The 23,151-nt window shown below is 55.8% G+C and overlaps 1 protein-coding gene across 1 annotated transcript in view; it reads left to right on the forward strand.

Annotated features, from left to right (window-relative positions):
• Positions 1-23,151, forward strand: part of KIF25 (kinesin family member 25) — a 43,744-nt gene that overhangs the window by 13,076 nt on the left and 7,517 nt on the right. Inside the window, exons 4-9 of the mRNA XM_032837192.1 lie at positions 123-261; positions 950-1,053; positions 4,506-4,594; positions 6,544-6,580; positions 15,770-15,837; positions 21,252-21,326. Of these exons, the coding sequence (XP_032693083.1) occupies positions 123-261; positions 950-1,053; positions 4,506-4,594; positions 6,544-6,580; positions 15,770-15,837; positions 21,252-21,326 (512 nt within the window). The remainder of the gene's footprint in view (positions 1-122; positions 262-949; positions 1,054-4,505; positions 4,595-6,543; positions 6,581-15,769; positions 15,838-21,251; positions 21,327-23,151) is intronic.

Genomic DNA, 23,151 nt, shown 5'->3' on the forward strand with positions numbered 1-23,151 from the left:
TCTGTGCGTGATTGTGTTACCCGTGTGGCTGTGCTCTTGTTTTATAGACACTCACTTGACTATTCCAAATGGTGCCGTGTGACCCATGACATTATCTCAGCCATGTGTGTTCTCTGGTCTAGGCCCTGAAGCACGACACAGAGGCGCTGCGAGCTTCTTCCCTGGAGGTTTTCAGAGCTTGCCGGGAGCACCTGCAGGACGGGCTTTCTGAGGTGGTGGCGGCCATGCAGAGGGCACCGCTCTGCCATGAGGCTCTGCTAGGTAAGGTAAGGCCCTAACCCAATGGCTGCCCGGCCCGTTGCCGGGGACAGGGGCCTGCAGGGACTGGAGCTGGCATCAGCTGTGACTTTGTGCTGCTGCTTGGGAATGGACCCGAGATTCCCCCTGTCCCCTGGGGATGATAAGAGGCTCCCTTAACGCTGATGCTGGCCCTGCACTGGGGCCGTGTCCCTGCTGAGTCTCCTGTGTCAGATGTCCCTGATGTGTGGTGTGATGTCCCTTCTGTCTGGTCACCTCTTTCTTGGGCTTGGTCACTACTGGGTGGAGATGGGGATGTTCTTGTCACCTACCAGACTTACAGCCCGGGAAGCAGGGTGCTTTGGCTCCGGGGCTGTAAGTGCTCGCCCCAGCAGCACGGTGGGAATGAGGCCAACCTCACTGGGAGGGTTCCGCTCAGGGCCCCTCCTGCTGGGTCTCAGGCCAGGTGACAGGTGGGCACGTACATGCTCGCGGGTGGTCCTCCGAGTCCCGCACTCCAGGAAAGGGGACCGTTGGGTTATCTAATGGGCTGTAGTGTGCCTCGGCTCTGGAAAGGGGGCTGGGGGAGAGGGAGAAGAGCCCCAGCTTTCCCTCGGGACCTGGCAGTCTCCTGCAGGAGGAGCGGGTCACGGGGGTCTGAAGATCCTCTCCCGAAACCGCATTCCCACTTGGGGTAAAACTGTCCCCGCAGCCTGGCAGTCGAAGGTGGGCCGCCTCGAGAGGTCCTTGCAGGAGGTGAGCGCGCTGTATGAGCTGGAGAGGCAGAAGAGGAAGGTGCTGCACAACCGTTTGGTGGTGAGTGCCGTCCACAGTCCAAGAAGGGGGCCGGGACAGGGGACCGGGAGGAGGGACCTCAGTGAAAGGTCCGGGTGGGGCTGGGGGTGGATAGGCAAGGAGGTGTGGCCAGAGAGGTAGGTGGGGCCCGATGGGAGGCGTGGCCCTCGGGGGAGGTGGGGCCAGCGAGGAGGTGTGGCCCACGGGAGGCGGGACCCGATGGGAGGCGTGGCCAGCGGGGGAAGCGTGGCCCCTGTGGGAGGCGTGGCCTGTGGGAGGTGGGGCCCGCAGGCTGGAAGGGGCGGGGCTGAGCGGCAGCGGGGTGGGGCGGGGCGGTGAGACCCCTGGCTGCGTGTGAGCGCAGGGGCAGGCCGGTGCGCTGGGGTCTGCGAGGGCTCACCGGGAACGCTTGAGCTGGGGTCTTAGAGCTCAGCCTTCCGGCCGGCGCTGGCCCTCGCTTTCCTCCATGGCCAGGAGGACGCCGAGGCTGGCTCGCCTTCCTCTCTAGCGGTGTGGGGCTGAGGCCCAGGAGGTGTGAGGACCCCGGTTCCGTGTGTGCTCAGGCGAGGCTGGAGCTGATGGTCTGTTGGATGACCTTTGCTCCCGGGAGATCGGGGGCGTGGCGGGCTCATGGTCCCACGGAGCCTGTGCTGCTGGGAAGTGCCCCCGGGCTCCCCCACGGGTTGGCGTGGCCCCCCTCTCCGTCCTAGGCTGCCTGCCGGTGGGGCTCGGGCTCCGGGCCACCGCAGCAGACGGCATCCACTGCGCGTTTCCTGCCAGCCAGGCGCTCTGGAAGCGCTTGGTGCGTGTTCATACCTCGTCCTGACCTCATGTCGCCCTGCTGCACAGACCAGGTGAGAGACCAGCCAGGAGCTGCCGGGCCCCTGCTCTCCCCCCGGGCCTGAAGGGGCCGGGCGGGCCCTCTCGGCAGGAACCAGGCCCAGGGGGACGAGGCTTGACCCCCAGCTGCGTTCTGTACCCTGGAAGACCCGCTGACAGACAGTGGGTCTCAGCGTCAGGGAGACCCAGGGACCCAAGAGCCCTCCGGCCTGTAAATCAGTCCGTAGGCATCTTACTCATGCTGATGGAGCAAAAACAGCTGTGCTTGGCGACCGGTTGAACCCACCAGCTGTGAGTCCAGCGTAAGATTTGGAACCGATCACCAGGGAACGGTTTCTGACTGCCCAGACGGCAAACGTGCTGCTCACGGGAACCAGTAGGCATGTGCGAGAATGAAGATGTCCCCTTGTTGTTTCCAGGTGCCACATCAAGAGAATAGAAGATATACAGAGTGTCTGGTTTTCAGCCAGGCATTTGCAAAAGCATGACATGAAATATTAATGACCAGAGCGTCAGTATAAGAGCTCAGAGGCCAGCCCCTGCCCCCTGGGTTTTTGTGTCTGTAGAGAAGGCGCAGGGAGGAGGGGCAGGCCAGATCAGCCAGGGACGGGACCCCCTACCCAGATGACAACCAGGAGAGAAGCTGTGCAGGGAAATCCTCTGGGCTCTGCCCAGACTCTTTGGATCCTAATTCTTACTGACTTGATGGAGACAAGGATATAAATTTGAAAGGGATTTATACCAAACGTATCGAATGGCAAAGAGTATCCCAAAATATTTCCACAGGATAGAGCCCTAGGCTAAGCAGAATGCAGGTGCACAGGTGCAGGCTGATGCGGAAGTGGGGCCTAGAGGGGTGACTGCCGGCAGCATCGCCTTGCGAGCGGAGATCGGTTTTTAAATGGGAGAAGGTGCCAGAACTCGCAGCAGCAGCAGCAGCATGGTGGTTGTTAGCGGGAGTCCCTCTCGCAGCCCTGCCACAAGAGCTCGGACCCCAGGCTCGGTCTGGGGACCGGCTCCCTCCCCCAGGCTTCGTGGACCGCACTGGGCTGTGCCGATGGAGGCCGGGTACACGTGAAGTGGAGGTGGCCGTCCCTCCCTGTTGGTGACACTTCTTCACTCAGGGATGCGGCCACCTCTTAGGTCACCTGACACCGCCCTTCACCTGCTGTCTCCCAGGTTCTCCCGCCTGGCCCTCCCCCTCCTTCTGCATGGTCTTTCCTGTCTTGTGACACAGTGTTGGTTCCCAAGCCCATGTCTGCCCCCACAGATGCCGGATTCTGGTAGAACCACAGCCACGCCGACAGTTCCCATGCTTTCCCACTGACGTGTCTGTCATCTGGGGTGCTGGGGAGGAGTGCGTGGCTCCCTTCTGGTGGGTGTGGAATTCCAATGTCAGGTGACAGTCCCAAGCACGGACTAGGTCGTTGGTGTCAAGGCTGCAAGGACGGTCATGATGAAGTTCTTGAACCTAGGTGAGGTTCGGAGCCAACGGCTAAGAAAGAATTCTTAAGATGTCTTTGGCGCAAAACAGTGGTTTATTAGAGCACAGGGACTGGACCCGTGGGCAGACAGAGATGCTGCGCCATTATCCTGAGGAGTGGCTGATCATATACACAGGAGTTGGGTAGGTGAGGACAAAGGGGGTGATGTTAGTCTGTAAGGAATTTTGGAAGCAAGGTCTCCAGGACCTTGAGGGGCTAACTATTGTTGGGAGAAAGGTTATTCATTACTAGTAGTAAAAATCTTCTTGTGAGACCCTTTAGATGTATATCAGTGGGCCGTATGCTTGGGAATGATTCTCGACACTATCTTGGAGATCTAGAGATAAAGTTTCACATTTCTCCTATCAAGTGTCCTTGTTAATGAGATTTGGGTTTAGAAGAAATTTAACTTTATTTAGGGCCTGAGGAACTGAGTTATTTGCCTCTGGAAATTGTGCTATTGTTAGATAGCTTCTTTGTTGTAAATCTCTAGGATATTGATAAACCAAGGGAGACGCCTGTCTTGCAGGACTGTGATCTCTGCAAGTTAACTATTTGTTTTCTTTTAGGGCAGCCAGAGGTGCCTGAGGAATGTCACACATATTACCGAGGGGAGCGGGTGGAGAGGGGGTGCAAGGTGCCAGCTTTTGCTCTGTCCTCAGCCAGCCTCCTGCTCCCTCATCATTCAGGTCAGAAATGTGCAGCTGGAGGTGAGCTGCTGTTCTGGACACGGCCCTTCAGGAGCGATAAAAACCCGGTGCTTTAGCTGTCGGGGGAGTGCGCAGCACAGCTGTGCTCCAAGGGCTGGCGGAAGGCGTTGGGGACGCATGGCTTCCAGGGGACATGGTGGCAGAGTTTGTGTTTCTGACACGCTGTGCCATGAAGGAGGAACGGACTGCTTCATTATGGTGTTGACATTGGGAAAGGACCTGTGGGCAAACGGGGCCAGCGCCATGCCAGGAAGCATGTCTGAGCACCACAGGACAGTCATTTGCCAGGGAACACATTCACGTGGGGATTTTAAAAAAGCTTGAAAGAGCACTGAGCGCCCAGTACCCTTCCTGGGGACTTGCTCAGAAGCCAGTACTCGGGATGCCCTCTCCGGGGAAACGGTTCCTCTGCTCACAGGTGGAAACTCTCTGGTTGTAGGAGCTGAAAGGGAATGTCAGAGTTCATTGTCGGATCCGCCCTCTGCTGCCTTCTGATGAGGAATTGGATGGTCGAGCTTCCCGGGACAGGTGATCTACTTCTGCATGGTGTGTGCGCATGTGTGTGTATGTGTGTGCATGTGCGTGTGTGCATGTGTGCGAGTGTGTGCATGCGTGTGTGTGTGCACGCACATGCACATGTCTCTTTGAAGGAAAAAGAAAGTGCAGCCATTTCCTGTGCCTCCTGTGTTCCTGCCCCTGGCCCTGAAGCGGGATTTCTCATGCTCTGGGGGAGGGTGATTTTCTGGAAGGAGCTGAGTAGTTAATAGGCTGCTGGAATGTGGCTTGAACGTGGCCAGAAGTTCTGAGCGAGCCCCATGTGGGTCGTAGGGGTTCTGCGGCCCGATGGGGTCAGGCTTCTTTCAGCAATTGACAAGGCCAGGCTCTGGCTGGTCCTCTGTCCGTTAGTCTGTCAGAGGAAAGGGCATCCTTCTTTACTGACTCTGAAGGCCCCTCCGGGGTGCGAGAAGTTCATTAATGTGGACGCGGCTGGTCGTTGTGACTTGGACAGAGTTCTGGTGGTGTTGATGAGTAGCACAGAACTACCTGACATGGTTTTAGTTGGTTTTAGTTGGCTGTGTACTTGAAAACCGTCCTCAATTGGACCTTCCCTTCTTCCCCAGATGAAACAAACCCTTGCGGAAAGGTCGGCCCTGTTGCCTGTGGAATGGATCCCACATTCCAGGCCCTCCGGCCTACGCGATGCTGCCCACTAGCCCCCTGCTTCCCTTAGGTCAGCCTTGGGGGCTCTGTGGCCAACAGGCTCTCACCCCTGCCCTGTAAGTTGGCTCATGTCGGGGGTCTCCCCTTGTCCGCCTAAATCTCGTTCTCCTGGAGGGGCCTGGCTCGCGTCTCGCTGGTGTGTGTGTCACGTGGTCCAGCGTGTGACTTCGGAAGGCCTTCAGGAGGCCCGGGGCCAGCCCTACAGTGTGAAACATAGTTCGTATCTCTTTGACAGCGAGTGGATATCTTTCTCATCCAGACTTACTTTGCTAGCTCAGGCTTTGCTGGGCCGCGGTGGCCGGCGGCCAGCAGCCATCTGTCAAAGGGCCGGAAAGCCAGGTGTGTCGGGAACCGCGGCGTACCACAGGGCTGGCAGTCCTGCTCCAAGGTGTCTCCCTGAGCGTGGGGTTCCTGTGGTGTGAGCGACATCTCACTGCCGGGGTTGGGCTGCTCGCACCGTTGCAGGAATTCTGGATGCCCAGTGCTTCTCCTGCCGGTCGGCCTGTTGGCACGGTCCCGGCGGCCTCGCAAACTTTCCTTCATGTTCCCGCCTCCCCTATGTTCACTTGACGTTCACTCTGGAGCATGTTGCGTTTTTCCAGGTTCCCAACTGCCCTCAAAGCCCCGAGTTCCCAAAGACAGAGACTGTGCTGTGAGGTTTGCTGCCCATCAGTTACCCCGAGACTCAGGGTAGAGATGTCCTGTCTCTCCCATGACACACAGGGGGTATGGAATGAAGAGCAGAGGCGTGGGAGAAAACACTTCCAGAGAGTGAATAGGGAGGAGGGGAGGGAAACTGAGCAATGGGGAAGAGTCAGAGACATTGATACAAGAGGGAGGCATGGGGGGCAGCAGGGGCGCAGAGAGACGAAGCCAGAGGCAAGGAGAGCGCCGGTGGGGAGGACCAGATGGTGAAAACAAGAGGGCTCAGCAGAAATGAGCGTGGGGTAGAGTGTCGGGCGCCCGCGGGGCTCAGGCAGTGACGTGTCTGCTTTCGGCTGAGGTCGTGATCTCAGGGTCCTGGGATCGAGTCCTGCATCGGGCTCCCTGCTCTGTGCGGCGTCTGCTTGAGATTCTGTCTTCCTCCCGCTCTGCCCCTTCCCCTCAGCTCGCATGCGTGCGCTCTCTGTCTCTCACATTCTCTGAAAGAAAGAAAGAGAAAGGAAGGAAGGAAAGAGTGTGGAAGAGTGTGGATGGTGGGGAAACAGATGGAAACGCCACCGTGATGCCTGTTTTCACTGTCCTTCTACCCCCAGCTTGGCGTCCGCAGGAGTGGTCCACGCCGTGGACGACGTGAGTGACATCCCCAACACACCGTCTTTGGAGGAACCTTCCGTGTGATGGTTCCCACGGTTCTCAGATGTCCCCCCACTGCCCGGGGAGTAATTTAGAGAGCCTCCTGGATAATGACGGGTTCTGGGGCTTGGTTTCCATGGGAGCGAGACACCGATGAGCCTCCGGACACACGTGCGTCGTGTGACACCACAAGGCTCCTACCCGTGGGGGTGTGTGAGGAAAGCAACTTCACCTTCGTTTTACCTGGTTTTCCGGCTCCCAAACCAGCCAGCACAGGTGAGAGTGGGCATGAAGTCTAGAGTATTAGGGAGGAAACACAAGCCTCGAACCCGTGTAGCCGGGTGACCCAACTGGTTTTAGATTCATGCAATGGCCACAGTGACCACTGGCTCGCGGTTTTGTGTTCTCTTCAGAACCTGCGTGTTTCTCAGTTTTCTGTACCCAGGAGGCCTGGAAGTGACAGCAGGAACCCCAGAGCCCCGCCTGGCTTCCACGTGCAGGGACATGGGGCTCTGCAGTGGCCGTGGGTGCCAAGAGTCGAACACCTTCAGCCGATTGTTCTAGAAGTTACAAAGAGGTAAACATTATGATGGCCTTCCGGTATGAAATGGACTGCGGGTTGCTGGCAGGGAAACTTGTTCTCTGTAGAAGAGTCTGGCTGACACAGGTATGGAGTATGGGAGATGATTAGAACTCGGCACTTGGAAGTCCTAATGGCTCTGGGGGACAGACTTCAGTGGGCGCAAGACCGTTGGGGGTCATCAGGATCTTTACCATGGAAGCTTCCGGAAGCCCTTGGAACCCAGAGCCCTCAAAATTTCCCGGAAAGCGAGATGCTCAGACACTAGGAAGTGGTGATGGATGGGAGGTGTAGACAGCCCCGTGACGGAGAAACTGGGGCCTCAAAGCCGAGCCTCCATCGAACAGAGTCTCAGGGTCTGTCCTTCTGAACCAGAGCAAGAAATCTGCGAGTCGGAAGGGGAGACACATCACAGGACAAGTGACCCTAGTTCTCTGAGAAATCAGACCCCCAGGAAGGGAGACAGGAGCCAGCAGGAAAGACGCACCGGGCTCGCGATCACAGCGCCCGCACCCAGCTGTGAACCGCACGCTGTGGGGACAGCCAGGGGAACCGGATCTGTCCTGCTAACGTCACAGTGTGGGGTTAGTGACAGCGCGGTGCGCGTGTGGAGATGGGGGTCCTCATCAGCGGAACGCGGGGATGCTGTTGTCTGACGTTCAATTTAAAACATGCCAGAGAAGAGCCCCGATAGCTCAGTCGGCAGAGCATCATAAAACACGCCAGAGAGCTGGCCAGTGGGTTGGGCACGCGTCTGAAGCCAGTGGGAGCGAAGGTCAGCTGGGTGACGGCCCAGGTTTGTGCACGGTTGAGAGTCCTCACCAGGAAGAGTCGTGACTGTGCTGGGCTTCCGCATCCGGGCAGTGCGTCACGACCGTCGCAGCATGAACGTAGGGAGCACGTGGGGTGTGCGCTCTCGGCTGCGATGACGGCCTCTAGATGGCTGGCCGCGTGCAAGCCGCGTGTACAAGCCATGTGTGCAAGCCACGTGTGTCTGCTCGCCTGCCCGCCCTCCACCCCCGCTGTGGAGAGGTTGGCTGTTGCAGCGCGTCCCACCACGGTCACAGGTCATAACCTGTGAGGACCCTTCCGTCCGTGGACCGATGGCCTCTGTTCTGCAGAGCGGCCCGGGGGGCGTCTGGTGCTCTGGTCAACGCTCCCGACAGGCTGCAGAAGTGAGCACCTTAGAAAGTCCTTGTTTTTAGGTATTTTTTTACCTGTCACTGGATGCATCGTATGTCACCTCAAACAGCAGGGAACAAATTCAATTCTCCTTCTTAAGAGTTTGAGCTAAAAGAAGCTCTAGACACTATGTATTCATGGTTAAGTTCTGACCTTTTCTACACTTTGTGTGGTCTGTGGGCATCCTGGTCAACCTTCAGAATTCTTTCTCGTTAGGAACCAGTCTCCAGAGCCTGGGGCCCGGCCCCCACGTGCGGAGGACCTGCTGCGGCTCCCGCCCTGATGCACCTATGTTCATCCTGGCAACTGTCCCCTCTAGTCCCTATCCAAGTCCCTCTGAAGCTTCAAATTCAGAAGTTGGAGGGTTTGGTGTTTTTTTCCCATTTTACCCATCAAGATTGATTGGGTGATTTGGGGTTGTTTAGGGCAATCAGTGGGGTCCCAGGTTGCTTTTTAACCTAACAGAGCTGTTTGTTCAGGAACGTGGTATCAGGGGCTCTGCTGAGGGGGCGTGGGGGGGGCGTGGGTGGAGGGTGACCCCGCGGTGGGCTCTTATTTCCAGAGTCAGAAGAGGCTGCAAGTGTGTGTTGAGTTTCCTTTCAGTCTGCTGTTGAATTCGACCTTAAATAGTCCCGGACTCAACCTGTAAGTTTGGGGCAGCCTGGTCCCTCTCTGAGCTCTCGTGGCCTGTGTGAACCCGGATCTGCAGGAACAGGTCTTGGGCTCTGTCTTCTTGTCTGAGGCTCTCCTTCCTTTCACTCTTACTGAACCGTCAGTCTGACTGGCACATGCTTGAGTCTCTGAATTCAGCTACGAGGCCTATGGGTCCGTCACTTCTCATGCAAATATTTGTTCTTAAGGTCAAGGCTCTTTTGAGAGGCGCTTACAAAGGCTGATGAATTTGCAACGCCTGAGACAAAGTTTTAATGGTTCGAAATTCCTACAGTCCTTAACAGCGTCCTTGTCCTTGTCCTGAGGTTCACCATCCTCTGCAAACAGCTGCGACTTCTGGAAAAGGCAGAGACCCGTGGTGCTGCGGAAACTCTGGCGTCTGCCCCCCAGGACCCCCAGCTCTGCTGCCATGAGATGTAAAGCAGCTGTCCCCTTTGTGTCCCTGCTCCAGGCAGCCTCAGTCTTAGAACCAATATTCGAGATGGCTCACACGATCTCCAGACAGAACATCCCAGACTGAACCCTTGGTTTCCCCTTTGGACAGACTCTGCCTGACTCCCCATCTTCGCAAGTGGCGACTCGATCCACTCAGTTCCTGGTGCCCGAACCGGAGTCACCGTCGACACCTGCCTTATCACCCACTCAGCAGGCCCTGTGTGTTCTGCAGAATCCCTTCCCTGAGTCTCTTTACTCCATTCCCATCGCCCTCGCACTCAGGGCCGTGCTCCCCTCCGCAGAGCCAGCTGACCCGTTGCTCTGTCTCCTGCCCGTGTCTCATCCACTCCGTAGCTGGGAGCAGGCCCTGAAGGCACAGTGGGATGGCGTACAAGCCCTTCCGGCTCCGGCTCCTCCGTGAAGTCACAAGGAGTTAAGGACAAAGTCAGACACTCTTGAGTCTGCCTCTGTTTTCCCGTCCGTCTGTGCCACCGGCTCCTTCATGCACCATTCCTGCCACGCTGGCCTTGACCGGGACCAGCCCCGTGCTGCCTGCAGGTCTCTGCACTTGCTCCTCAGGCCAGAACCCCTCCCATGCTCTGGGCCCGGCCTGCCCTCCTCACCTCCGCACTCAGCACAAGCATCACCGCCCGCAAAGGCCCTGCCGGGGGTCCCAGTCTGAAATGCGCCGTCCCTGTCACCTCCCAGCATCCATTCACTTCTTCGGGGTTCTTGGAGAAATTCATCTGCCACCCGTCTGCGTCAGCCCATGGCAGCTTCGCCCCTGTGTTCATAAGACCCCGTTTGGGATGTCCTGTCCCCTCCCCGCCATGTGCAAACTTGCCAGCATCTGGCCTCGGTGCACACACATACGCGTGTGTCCGTGCGTGGGGCCGCTCGCACTGACCGTGCTCCTGACCTCCGAGGGGAACACGTAATGAGAATGCCAGCAAGCGTAGGGACACTGTGGCCTGCCTGTCACCAGCATGCTGAGAATGTGGAAAGAACCAGGACTACTTAATATTTATTAGCAACACACAAACATAATGATAAATACATTCTTCCCGCTGTTTCTGAAAAATAATTCCAACAGTACACAAACACCACCCTTCGTGTCCTCATTGAGGAACAGCAAAACAGTAAAGCAGTATCGCCTAATACTGCCACATGAGCCCGGTCATGTAGACAGAAGTCGGCTGCGTGCCATCTGCGAGCGCCACTGTGGGGTCCGTGGAACCCCCTTCGCGGTTACCAGCATGCGGTACCGAGCGCCTCTATCCTTACGTGATCATAAAGAGTGTATGACACAGGGTTTGGCACCTGGTATTGGGTACGTGACCTGTGGTCTTTGACTCCTGGACAAGACTCCAGTGAGCAGGGGGTAGGTTTGCGGGGGGCAGGGAACAGGTGTCACAGTCCCATTCTGGGGACGAGAGGGGCAGAAGCAGCCGAGCACGGAAGCGGGGCTGGGCAGCGCCCCACAGATCAGCTGTAGGGACAGGCCCTTGGGATCAACACTGGCTGTGTTCCCAGTGACAAGAACCAGGGAAGGAAATCGGGATGCCTTGGGGGTGAATTTGCAAACAAAAGGTGAATCTTTGAACTTGTCAGAGGCAGAAAGACAGGCACCGGCCAGGCCAGCAGGTTGTCAGTCTGTCCGAGCTCAGCGTGCAGGAAGAAGCAGCAGGATTTGAGTTGGGATTTGATTCCGCCCCTTGCCCACGGGAATGTTGAACCCAGACAAGAGAGTGAGTTTCCCTGAAGACTTTGATAAGATGCATCAGGAAACGCCTACAAACCGAGACACACACCGCTGGGAATCAGGCTGAGGCCGCTGGCAGACGGTCTGAGAACACTTGTCTCTGTGCCTTTTCCCAGCTCTGCCCCCTCTGCCAGGCTCACAGGTCCTGTCCCGATGGCGGCGTGTGGCGGCCCTGCTCACGCTCTCGCGGGGCCCCCAGCATGAGAGAGGGGGGCCTCTCAGCAGTCAGGTGCTTCCTGAATGACCACGTGGGAACAAGATAACAGATGAGACACAAGTGCCACCATCTGGCCTTCCCATTCTTTCCAGGAAGATGTGTGTGACCTCGCCCCAGCCACCAAATTTCCACCCAATTTCCTCTGCATGTCCTGTGGAGAGGCAGGTGGGCCCGGAGGCTGGGCCAGACCCAGGCTCCCTCCCTGAGGCAGGAAGGGGCTGCATTCTCCATTGAGGGGGGGCTTCTCTGTGATGGGAGCAGTGGTGGCTCTCATTCGTGTCACCACATTGCAAAATGGTGTTAGTCTAGCTCTGTCATTCCTTCTTCCTTTACTCCTGGACGTTTCCCCTGTGTCCTTGCTGTTGCCCAGCAGGACAGCCCACGGGGGAGCTCTGTCCTTTCCCCTTTACTCATCCACTTTAAAATAACGCCTGATTCCCTGGCTTCCTGCCCAGGTGACCAGGGAAAGTTTGGTTAAGTGTCAGGATGCTGGCTTGCGTTCCCTGCTGCTCAGAGACCAGGCTCCAGAGTCCGGGAGACCCTGGGGGCCTCCTGACCTCGGCTCCATCTGTGTGTCCTCACGCGCCCGTGTTCCGTAGTCGGGAGGAAACCCAGCCACTTCACAGTCAGTATCCAGGGGGGTTGTTCGTTGTCTGGTTGGCTGTCTGGTTTTTTATGCAGGATTTAGGGCGATTTGGAATGTATGCTGCTTGCTTACTAGCACGCAGACCTCTATGACCGCATCGTCCAGCGTGGGAGCTGGAACGTGGCAGTGACCACCGCCCCCCCCCGCCCACCGTCTGAGTCCATCACTACGTCCGATCTCATTTTGAGCTGTCGTGCATTGAACAGGTATTATAGACATGGTTGCTGATAAAAGCCGTGGGTTACACAATATAAGTACTTATAATACCTATAAATTATGTATAAAAACTTACAGAAATTATACTTATAAATAAAACTGCATACACTGTAGATGGTTATACGTAAATAAATTTTCTTGTCTGTATTTGGTCCTAAAATGTCATTGGTGACTTTTAGTTGTATTTTGGGGGACTGAGTTTTTCAACTCAACATGAATTTTTTTTTAATGGACAGATTCTGTGACTTTTTAAAAAGATTTTATTTAATTATTTGAAAGAGAGAGACGGAGAGAGCACAAGTGGGGCAGAGGCAGAGGGAGAAGCAGGCTCCCCACTGAGCAGGGCACCCCAAACTGAACCTGAATTTGCCGAGATGTGTTTGTCTCCATGCAGGCAGTGACTCAGAGGTAATGAGACCAGAGTTCCCGCCCCTTGGGCCATGGAACCCAAACATCTCCTGGGAGAGGATGGTTGCCTTCTATTTGCAAAACTCATGGCCCATCCAGCAGGTTTTTCAGAATAAGGACATGATGCTCCCTGAGAGAGTGTTGAGAACTCGTAGACTCAGAGTGCGCCCACCCCTGCCGGCGGCCTCCGGCCTCCGCTTTCCCCAGCTCCCCGAGGTTGGGGTGAAGGAGCCCCGAGGGCAGGGCAGGGCAGGGCCTTCTGTGCCGAATGCCTTTCACTTAAGTTCCTCCTGGTCTCAGCCTCTGGCAGTTGGATTAAAGCTGACTTTTAGGGGCGCCTGGGTGGCTCAGTGGGTTAAGCCTCTGCCTTCGGCTCGGGTCATGATCTCAGGGTCCTGGGATCGAGCCCCGCAACGGGCTCTCCGCTCAACAGGGAGCCTGCTTCCCCTTCTCTCTCTGCCTGCCTCCCTGCCTACTTGTGATCTCTCTCTCCCTCTCTCTGTCAAATAAATAAATAAAATCTCTAAAAACTGACTTTTAGCTTCAAAATGTGATGGCTGAGTCCATGGCAAAGATCGTAGGCCCTGGATGTTTCTGCAGCTGTCCAAGGGCACTGGAAACAGACACGGAAGCACCTCAGTGTCAGGAGAACGCCTTCGCTCCTGACCGGCTCTGAGCGGGGCACCCACTGCATGGAGCCCCCGGGAGCCTTGGGATTCCTCGAGCAAGGATGTCCATGCCGTGGGGAGCCCCGAGGGTCTCTGTTATGTCTGCGCGTCAGGCCGTTCCCCTCCCGTAAGGAAGGGCAAGCACTTAACAATTTGGATAAAAGGAAATTATCTTAAAAGGTCAAGGGAAGGAATCTTGCTTGTGAGGAGAAGGCGAGTGGAGCAGGACGATCGAGGCGGTGTGTTTGGGCCGGCGGCGCGGACGCTGCAGCTGTGCTCGGGAAAGTAAAACTTTGTTCTTGGAATCATTTCAGAAATTTAAGATCCAGTGATCACGCTGTAGGACGGCCTTCTAAACAGCCGTGGGGCGCTTCTGGACTCGGGCTTGTTTTTATGGCTTTTTATGTTCCTTACACGGTGTCCCTCGAGCTTTTGGGGGAGACAGTTTGAACCTTTGCATTTTTTCATTTGTTTTTCTTTATGGTTAAAACTTGGGCATTTGGAAACATCAGCCAAACACTTTGGGGGCCATGTTCTTTGCAGAGTTCACCGTGAGGCACTGGGGATCCATCTTGGCATAATATTAAAGGAATACCACCAGGATCAGGCAACGGAAAAGGGAAATGATGCCTCTGGGAGGGGGCAGGGCCCGGGGCTGCGGTCGGATTCTGGGTTTGGGAGCCCGGGATATGGGCTCTGCTCCCAGCATCCTGTCTGTACCTCCGTCCCGGGGCTAGGGAGCCCGTTCTTTCAGGGTCAGGAGTGGAGAAGACTGAGGAGCTACTTCTGCTGTGGACAATATGACCACTGTGACATCGCAACATGGCTGTCACCGCGCGAGGCTAGACGGCGCCTGAAACCGCCCTGGGAGCGCAGCAGGGGCTCGAGAGACCCTCCGTGGGGTGATGACCTCTCTGCTGGCGACTCCCCTGTGAATAAGACCTTGCCCTGGAGAGCCAGGCTGGGATGCAGCCGTGCACAAGTCTCCGTGTGTCACCCGGAGAAGGCGTCTGGGAGTCATGGCACGCAGGAGGTGGCAGCTGGAGGCCCTGCTCCTTGCTGGCCGAAGTCACCGTGGACTGGGTTTCCACCCCATCGGTGCTGCTGAACACTCCACTGTGGTAGCAAGCGGCCTCCGGCTCTGCCAGGGGCAACTAATCTCTGGAGAGAAGGACCCGAGTGACCCGTCAGCCCCCCCGGGGGCCACTGCACACGCTTCTCTTTGTCACACTGTCCCCTTTCTGTTTCGTTTACATTTCAAGAAGTTTCCTAAGGCAGCGACCTAAAGAGAGCCTGAAGGGCACCAAGCTGGGGACACAGAGGCCAGCTCAGGAGAGGCGAGGGGGCCATCTCTTCGGGGGGCGGCGGGTGTTGGGAAGGGACAAGGACACGAGATGCTTGGCTGGATAAGTTGGCAAGGCGACTGCTTAGGAACTGTCACACAGCCCGACTTCCCCGGATGCCCCTGTGGTCCTCTAGCGCTTCGCTTTCCACCGTGAGGACAGCTCACCGCGGAGAGGACAGCTCTCTGGCGAGAGTGGGGCCTTGCGGAGTGCGCACCCTGCAGCCCCGGCGGGCGGCGGACAGGAGGGCCAGCAGCCGCGCCGGGGACGGAGAGCTACACGGTCCCGCAGCACGTCTGCAGCTCCTGAGCAGCCCACGGCCGTGTGTGCGCCGTGAGGAGACGGGGCGGCACATCCCGCCGCAGCCGTCACGGCAACGTGCCTGTGCGCCGGTCACTCACCCCGCAGCTGCGAGTTTGTTTTCTCACATCTTCCCGTACTGTCTTTTCGCGAATTTGCATCTCGTTCTAGAAGAGGAACCAAGTCCAAGTGTTCATCCTCCCTTTGCCCGAGGAGGAGTGACCCGATGCTGGGCTTCCCACTGGAAACGGTCTTCACTTCCCGCGCGCGGTGGTGTTGGGGATACTGTTGCATGATCATAAGTTGATGTATTTGGGAAAAGAACAGAAACAAAAAACCCTTAGCACCAGCAGCCATGATTGAATTACAGCATGTCTGAGACGGGGCTTCGTGAGCGCTGGGGGAGTCTTGCACCTGCCTCGAGCTGTCGGGTGCCCCGCGAGGCGCTGTCCTGGGCCATTGCGTTTCCGTCCGATGCAGAGAAGGGGCCCGCCATGCCCCGCGGGGGGAAGCGAACGTTGCAGTCCTGGGGACCCTGCGGGCTCTGTCTGGTCGCTCCACCGCGCGGCCCAGCCAAGTGCGTCCGCTACAATCTGTAAGCCGGGCCGTGGCCGTGGCCACCGGAACTCGCCTTCACCAACAAGTGACAGGCCGCACGGGCCTGAGGGCGGTGGCGAGCCAGCCTCGGCTACTTGTTCTCCGTGTTCTCCGTGCGGCCCTGGCTGACTCTTACCGCCTGTCTGCTTTGCTTTGTTAGGAAACCGTCCTGGTGAGATGGGACCGTCCGGCTCACCGCTCGATCCACAAGACGTATAGTTTCGAGAGGTAAGTGCTTCAATGCGTAACAACCATGTGAAACACCGATTTCCCGCAGATGTTCGGTTCCCGAGGCTCACGATGCCACCTGCCCCTTCCGCTCCTGGCTGAGCAGCAGGCGCCCTTTGGAGCAAAGGGGTCTCTTCGGCCCACGGCGTCCCCTGCAGGTGACCCCTGACCTGGGCACTGCACCTTTTGCAAACAGTAAGCGGGATGGAATCTAGACCTAGATACAAAGTATAAAACCAGAAAACACAGGAGAAGGACTTTGTGACCTTGAGAATCGCCACTAAAAGCGTGATCTCTACGAGAAAAGAACTGCCGGCCCGATCGCTCTGAAACCATGGTGCGAGTTTGTTGGGGGGACGAGCCGGCAGGCCTGGCGCTGGAGCAAACCCCCGGAAATCAAAGCTCCCCGAGCACGTGTACCCAGAAAACAGGGGAACGGACGGCCGCTCAGCAAGCGGACGGAGTGTCCGGACAGACCTCGCACCAGAGTGCAATGCTGATGCCCTGAGTTTCCCGGGAAGGTCGGGGAGAGCCAGCTAGCCGCCGCCCCACATGTCGGGGGTCTCGTCTGGGTCACTGAGGCACATGGTCCCGGGGTGGCAGTCTCTGAGCAGCAACCTCTCGAGTCTTTGCGGTGAATGATCCCGTCCAGGACAAGGGGCTCAGCACGGTGCTTCCCTCCTTGCTGGGAGCTGCTCCCGCCGTCCCCTGGCGTCCACCGCCGCTGGCCGGGAGCAGATGAACACGTCCAGACTGGGTAGGAAGTGACTCTCCCCGGAGGGCTGGTCCAGCCAGGGAAGGGATTCCCAGCACAGGGCCGCAGCTGCGGCCCAACAGGCCTCTGGCCTCGAGGGGTGCCAGCCCCCCAGGGTCAGAGAAGGGCTTCCATTTACAGGAGCGGAGTGGGGGGCCTCCAGGGAGCACAGGCCTCTCACCCTGAGACCAGCCAGTCTCGGGGGGCCAGGCTGGGAGGGAGTCCCCACACTTGGACCCCATCCTTATGGAACTGCTCGGGTTTGGCTTTCCCCACCCCAGGGCCGCGGTCCACAGTCACAGGGTCTGCGGGTTTGCAGCTGTGGTTCCTCCTGGGGGACACCCTCACCCCATCAAGAGCCTTCGACACAGTCTCCACCATCTGTTTATCAGTACCCGCCCTTTGGGCCTCACCCCTGTGGAGGGCCTGGGCCCCCTGTCCCTGTGTGTGCCTCCTCCTGAGGACGGGCCCAGCCTGGGGTCCTCCCACACCTTCCCTCTGCCACCCAGGAGGGCAGCTCCAGCTTCTCCGCCGCTCGGCGGCCTCTCCTCCTGCAGCCGAACATTCCTCTCCCTCTGTCCTTCCCGGCTGTGTCCTGCACAGCGTTTCTGGTTCTGTGTCCTCGGTGTTAGGTGTGTGTGGAAGGGGGGAGGTGGCCATGCCTCCCGACCTTCTCAGCAAAAGCTGGGCAGGGGCCACAGGTGAGGGGACCAAGGCCCAGGGGTCACACGCCTTCCTGGAATGAAGTCCAGGCGCCGCCTGTGGGAACCGAGAAGGGCTGGTAAGGGCGCTGGGGCGTGGGCCGGCCGACACCGGGACCTTGTTTTGGGGAGTGGGGAAGAGACGTGGCCACACCTCCCTCAGATGCCAGGGTTCTTGGGAGGCTCTGCACCAGCGGTCACGCAGGCTGGGGTTTGGACTAAAGGGGAAGATCTCGATTGTGGTGTTTGGACAAAAAAAGAAATGAAGGGGGGCGCCTCGGGTGCTCAGTCGTTAGACATTTGCCTTTGGCTCAGGTTATGGTCCCAGGGTCCTGGGATTGAGCCCCACATCGGGCTCCCTGCTCAGGAGGAAACCTGCCTCTTCCTCTCCCTCTCCCCCTGCTTGTGTTCCTTTTCTCCTTGTGTCTCCCTCTGTCAAATAAATAACAAAAATAAAATCTTAAAAAAATAAATGAAGGAGTACGCACAAGTCACTATACATCTAAGTTAGGAAGCAAGAACTTAAATTTAAATCTGCACAGGAATTTATTCTGGGGAAATACTGTTTTGGTGCCAGGACTGTCTCCTTTCATGAAGCTGTTTTGTGAAACTAATAGCTTTTTATGGAAGTAGTAGATGCCAAATATTTTATTTCAGTTCTGAAAGAAAATCTCAACAGTTCAGTATTTAACCCCTTATTTGTGCGTCAAAGGAAAACGCACTCCTCGCTCTTCAGGAAAAACATGAATTGTCCCAGAGTCAGAGGATACTTGGTGCCTTCCAAGAAGAATAAAAATATATTATTACTTGTTAAAATGGCAAACTAAAAGTAACAGCCATTGTCCCAAAATGCCCTAAGAAAAATAATAAGTAATTTTATTGTCCCAAGTCTAGTTTTCATATCGAGTGGCCGGAGGACCCCTGGCTGCCTTCCCTCCTTACCTGCGTTTACGCCGTCGTGGACCTACCACATGTTCGTGTTGACGCCCCTGGTCACGAGTTTGAGGCTTCCCCGAGCTCCCAGACATGCAGGCGGAGGGCTGCAGGGGACCCGGGGGCCTTGGAACTGGGTGCTGACAGCTCAGTTAAGCAGGACACAAAACAGTCCAAGGCACAGAGAAAGGAGAAGAGCTCAGAGACCCCCGGATGCCTGCAGGGGCGCTGGGGGTGGGCTGGAGCCGGTGGGGGTGCTGGCTGTGCGGAATGAAGGCCCCCCACTCGGCCTGGCCTTCCCGATGGGCCATGCCCTCCATGGCCAAAATGCGCCCCGCGCCTGGCTTCTCTCGCGGGGCGGGACGTCCGTTCAGGTGGCAGAGAGGCACGCACAGTCCTCCTCTGGGAGCGCTCGAGTCTCTAGACGCTCTTCTTCAAAGACAGAGAAGTGGTTTCCAATGTCTCGAGAGACGTAAAGAGCATATTCCTAAAGAGAAGGAAATGTTACAGTTCAACACGGAGAGGATTGGCCTTTCTCTTCTTTATTTTCAGGAGCACTTTATACATTAGGGTTAGTGATCTTTTATCTGTGACTTAAGTTGCAAGTCTTTTTCCAAGTTTGTTCTTTGTATTTGTTTTCCTGAAATCGCTTAGCCACACCAAAGCTTTTTCCCTTTTAACTTAATTACAGTTACAAAGGTCACCAGGTTAGAGAAAAATATACCCACATCTTCTCCTAGTAATCCTGTGGTTTATTTTTTATTTTTTAACAAGCATTTCCTTTTTTTAAAAGATTTTGTTTATTTATTTGAGAGAGAGAAGGAGAGAGTGAGAGAGAGAACACGAGAATGGCGAGGGTCAAAGGGACAAGTAGACTCCCCACCGAGCAGGGAGCCCGATGGGGGGTTGGATCCCAGGACCCTGAGATCGTAACCTGAGCCGATGGCAGACGCCTCACCGACTGAGCCACCCAGGCAACCCTCCTATGGTTTATTTTTTACATTAAACTTGTGATCTGTTTGGGATGTATTTTAGAATAATTAATATCTTAGGAATGGAATGATCTCACTTTTTTCCATGTGCCTACGTAGGTACAGCCATAACACTTAGTGAAACAAGCTTTTCCCCAATAATCTGAGATGTCTCCTTTATCCTACAAGCCGGGCGTAGTTGGGTCTAATTCTGCATTTGTCTCAGCTCCCGCAGGTGCTGCCAGCGCAGGCTTCACAGCCCCTGCCCCCCATTTTCTGTAAGCAGATGCTTCATTGTGTCCAGCTGCTGTGTTCCTGAGTAATGACTCGATACAATGTTACAAAGTATAGGTGGCAGCACCTTTGACCTTGGCTTCATGTTGGTGGGAAAGACCCGAGTGTTTAAGTAAGATGCTCACCAAACCTAAACTGCTTACGAGTTAGGAAAAGTCTGCGGACCCCTGCAGTGGACTAGAGCTGTGGAAGGCATTGGGCCAGTGGCCACGGGGATGCCTTGTTTGAATCATGAGTTTTAAAAACCAACAGGAAAAGTGAGCTTACTGGAGAACTGGAGAAATAGACAACACAGACTGACTTTGGGGGATGATGTTAAGGAATAACCATTAATTCTTTAAAATGTGGTAATGGTAAGCACCATCATGATGTTTTTCGGAAAAGTCTTCATTCTTTTCAGGCACGAACTGAAACATTTGCTAGGTCAGCTTCCACAGGCTCCAAGTGCGGGGCTGCGGGCTTGCGCCAAGTAGCCTGCCACGGGGAATTCCGTGATAAGTTAAAAAAAAAAAAGATTCAAGGGGCGCCTGGGGGGCTCCGTGGGTTAAGCCTCTGCCTTGGGCTCAGGTCATGATCTCAGGGTCCTGGGATCGAGCCCCGCCTCGGGCGCTCTGCTCCGCAGGGAGCCTGCTTCTCCCTCTCTCTCTGCCTATTTTTCTGCCTGCTTGTGATCTCTGTCTGTCAAATAAATAAATCAAATTAAAAAAAAATAAAGATTCAAGGGGCCCCCTGGGTGGCTCAGTAGGTTCAGCGTCTGACTTTTGGTTTTATCTGAGGTTGTGATCTCTGGGTCGTGGGATCAAGTCCCGCATTAAATGGACGTTCTGCTGAGCGCAGAGCTTGCTTGGGATTCTCTCTCTCTCCCCCTCTGCTCCTCCACCCCTCCCTGCTCTCTCTCTAAAGTAATAAATAAATAAATCTTAAAAAAAAATAAGATTCAAGAGCTCAGCACCATACCACTTGCTCCAAATGCCTTCCTGATCAGGCACAATGAGAACATTTGATATGCTTAAAATTACTGCTGCTTCTGGAGATACTCTGGGTCCATTGGCCACGATGAGACATTCTGAAAATGGAAGAAGGAAATATTTGGTGTCGGTATCCAGACGTCTAAGCTTAAATGCAAAGCACATGGGCTCTAATACAACAGACCACTAATGCTTAGTTCATACATTTGGGAGTCTGGCCCAAATTCTGCTTTCAGCTGCATTCCAGTCTTGTTTCAAATTGTGCGACGAGCTGCACTTTTTAGTAGCTCCTTCCTACTTAGCTCAGTTTGTGCGCGCTTATAAACATGGGATTCCCGTTTCCATAGCCGACATTCCAGTCCCATGACGGGGACGGATATTCTGCTGAACTAACCCCGGGCCTAGGAGAACACCGCTTTGGAGAGCTTGAACATAAGAATTAAATATTGCATACCCTGTGTTGCCCAGAGTATGATTTTTACATTATTCTTGTTGGACCCACTTAAGTGGACCTAATTTAGTCCCAGGATAATTACATGGTATCCTTTCTTCTCTTCTTGCTGGCTTGCTCTTTCTTTCTGCTTTACAAGCGTTCATAATTGTGTTTTTATGATGGAGGAGACATTTCTCCAGTCTCTCTTAACCCCTGTTAGCCTGAAAGGTAATGGGTTGATCTCTTACTGTCGAAATGATGGATCCCGACTGTGCTGGAGGCTTAGATGGGAGTGGGTGAGGCTCTTGTTTCTCATATTTGGTTCCTAACGTACATCTCTCATTTCCCTTTGTATCTCAGGGTTTATGGTCCGGCAGAGTCTCAGCAAGTGGTGTTTGCGGATGTGTGCCCGCTGCTTACGTCTCTCCTGGACGGGTGAGTTGACATATCTTCAAGGTCGGTGATCAGAGTTACGAGGAACTCTAAGTAGGTCTCACTCGTGTTACAGAATGTGACCTTGGAGTCGGTGCATTTGCGACAATATTAGAGCAAACCCATAGCCCCAGAGCGATTACTGTCCAGTGGTGGGGGGAGGGGGGATTTGGTCTGCCTGCCAGCAAAAGGGCCACCCAGGACTTGAGGAGCGGCTGTCAGTGGGCTCCTACTCTCCGGTCCTCATGCGTGTGAAGACAGTGAGCGGCTGCCCTTGTGCTCTCTGGGACTCTCCCTGCATTTTAGAATTTTCAGGAAGGCTGTGCTGCATGTTGATACTGGACCAAGGAACGCATCACTCTTTTGGGATGAGAGCCCCTGGCTCCGGACACATGACTGCCAAGTCCCAAGGCCACGGGTCATTCCTTCTGAGTAAAGATCACATCTTTACACGGTGGGAGCCCACTGCAGGCGCCCTGCACTCAGGGTCCACGCGGGGGTTCCCGGCAACAAACAGAACCAGGTTTGTGTGGTGACACAAGACGCCAAGACTTCCTACCTTGGGATGCCGGGAAGAAGCCCAATTGGGCGGAGGAGCCTGCATTCAGCCGCCTGAAGGAGGCGTCCTGGTGCTGGCCTGGCAGAGGCTCCCACAGCCAACGTCCACAGACCAGAAGCCGTCAGCATAGCCCTGGTTCTGCCCACGGTGCCCCAGCACTGAAGCCCATCCCAGGGGCCTGAAAGGCATAGGAGGCGATGGGTCATGTCCCCACAGGAACCCCGGGCCTCCCCTTGCACCCACCTGTGGGGCCGGGCCTCCCGCGATGACACGGTTTCTCCTGACACGCTTCTTCTGGAATGCTGGGGCTCTTAGAGGCATCCAAAAAAAGTTCTTCCGTGGAAAATGATAGGAGGGCTCTTTTTTCCTTTTTTCAGTAGGCCTCTCTTAAGTAAGCAGATTCCAGAAATGAAAAAGACACAGTGGTTAAATGATCTTTGCCAGACTTGCCTTTCCATCCCAAATGTGAAACAGATGGCATTGTTCTCAGTGCTGAGCTGCTTTCTCCAAGAGGCTTCTGCATTCCTGAGGGTTCCGAAGGTGCCTGTAGGGGCTCTGGCTCTGCTGAGACCAAGGTGCTCCCACCGGAGAAGCGCCCAGCAAGCCCTCAGGAAGGTGCGAGATGGGAACGAGGCGAGGTTGTTGTTGTGAAGACCTTGAGACTTCTCCGCTCCGGAAGACCAACAATGCAGGGCGGTGGCCGGGAGGTCCTGGCTGGGTCTTTGCCCTGACGTGCTTCCTGCAGGACGGAACAGTCCGTCCTGGAGGGAGGCCCCCATCGCTGCGCGCGAGGCCGGTGAGCAGGAGCACTGGCCCCACTCCTGGGAACAGGCCTCTGCTAGTGGGACTTGCTGGGGGTGCCTCAGGCGAAAAAGCCATCTGATTAAAGTCCGTCTGTGAAATCAGACACTCGAGGTGGGGCCTGCGTGGGGACCGTCTCGCCCCTCCAAGACCGAGGGGCCTGGATCAGCCGTCCCTTCCTGGCCAAGGTTACACATTTGTATCATTTATATGTTTATATCGTAAATGCTTATCCTATCATATAAGTTTATATCTATTTTAAATAGTCTTTTGATGTGATGTTCCAGTCTTCCCACTGACATTTCGGGCTGAAGAAACAGCTGGAAGGAAATGCAGGGAGGCAGCAACTGTCCCTCTCCTTGTGACATGATCCGGAGCTGTTGGGTGGGGGGATAGCGCGCCTGTCACGGAGACCGCGTTGGCGCGTTCTGGCTCACTGCGGACACGGAATCATCAAGCCCCCTGGAA

The sequence above is a fragment of the Lontra canadensis genome, unplaced genomic scaffold, assembly GCF_010015895.1.
Source record: "Lontra canadensis isolate GAN:19392208 unplaced genomic scaffold, GSC_riverotter_1.0 scaffold97, whole genome shotgun sequence".
In the NCBI taxonomy this organism is placed as follows: domain Eukaryota; kingdom Metazoa; phylum Chordata; class Mammalia; order Carnivora; family Mustelidae; genus Lontra; species Lontra canadensis.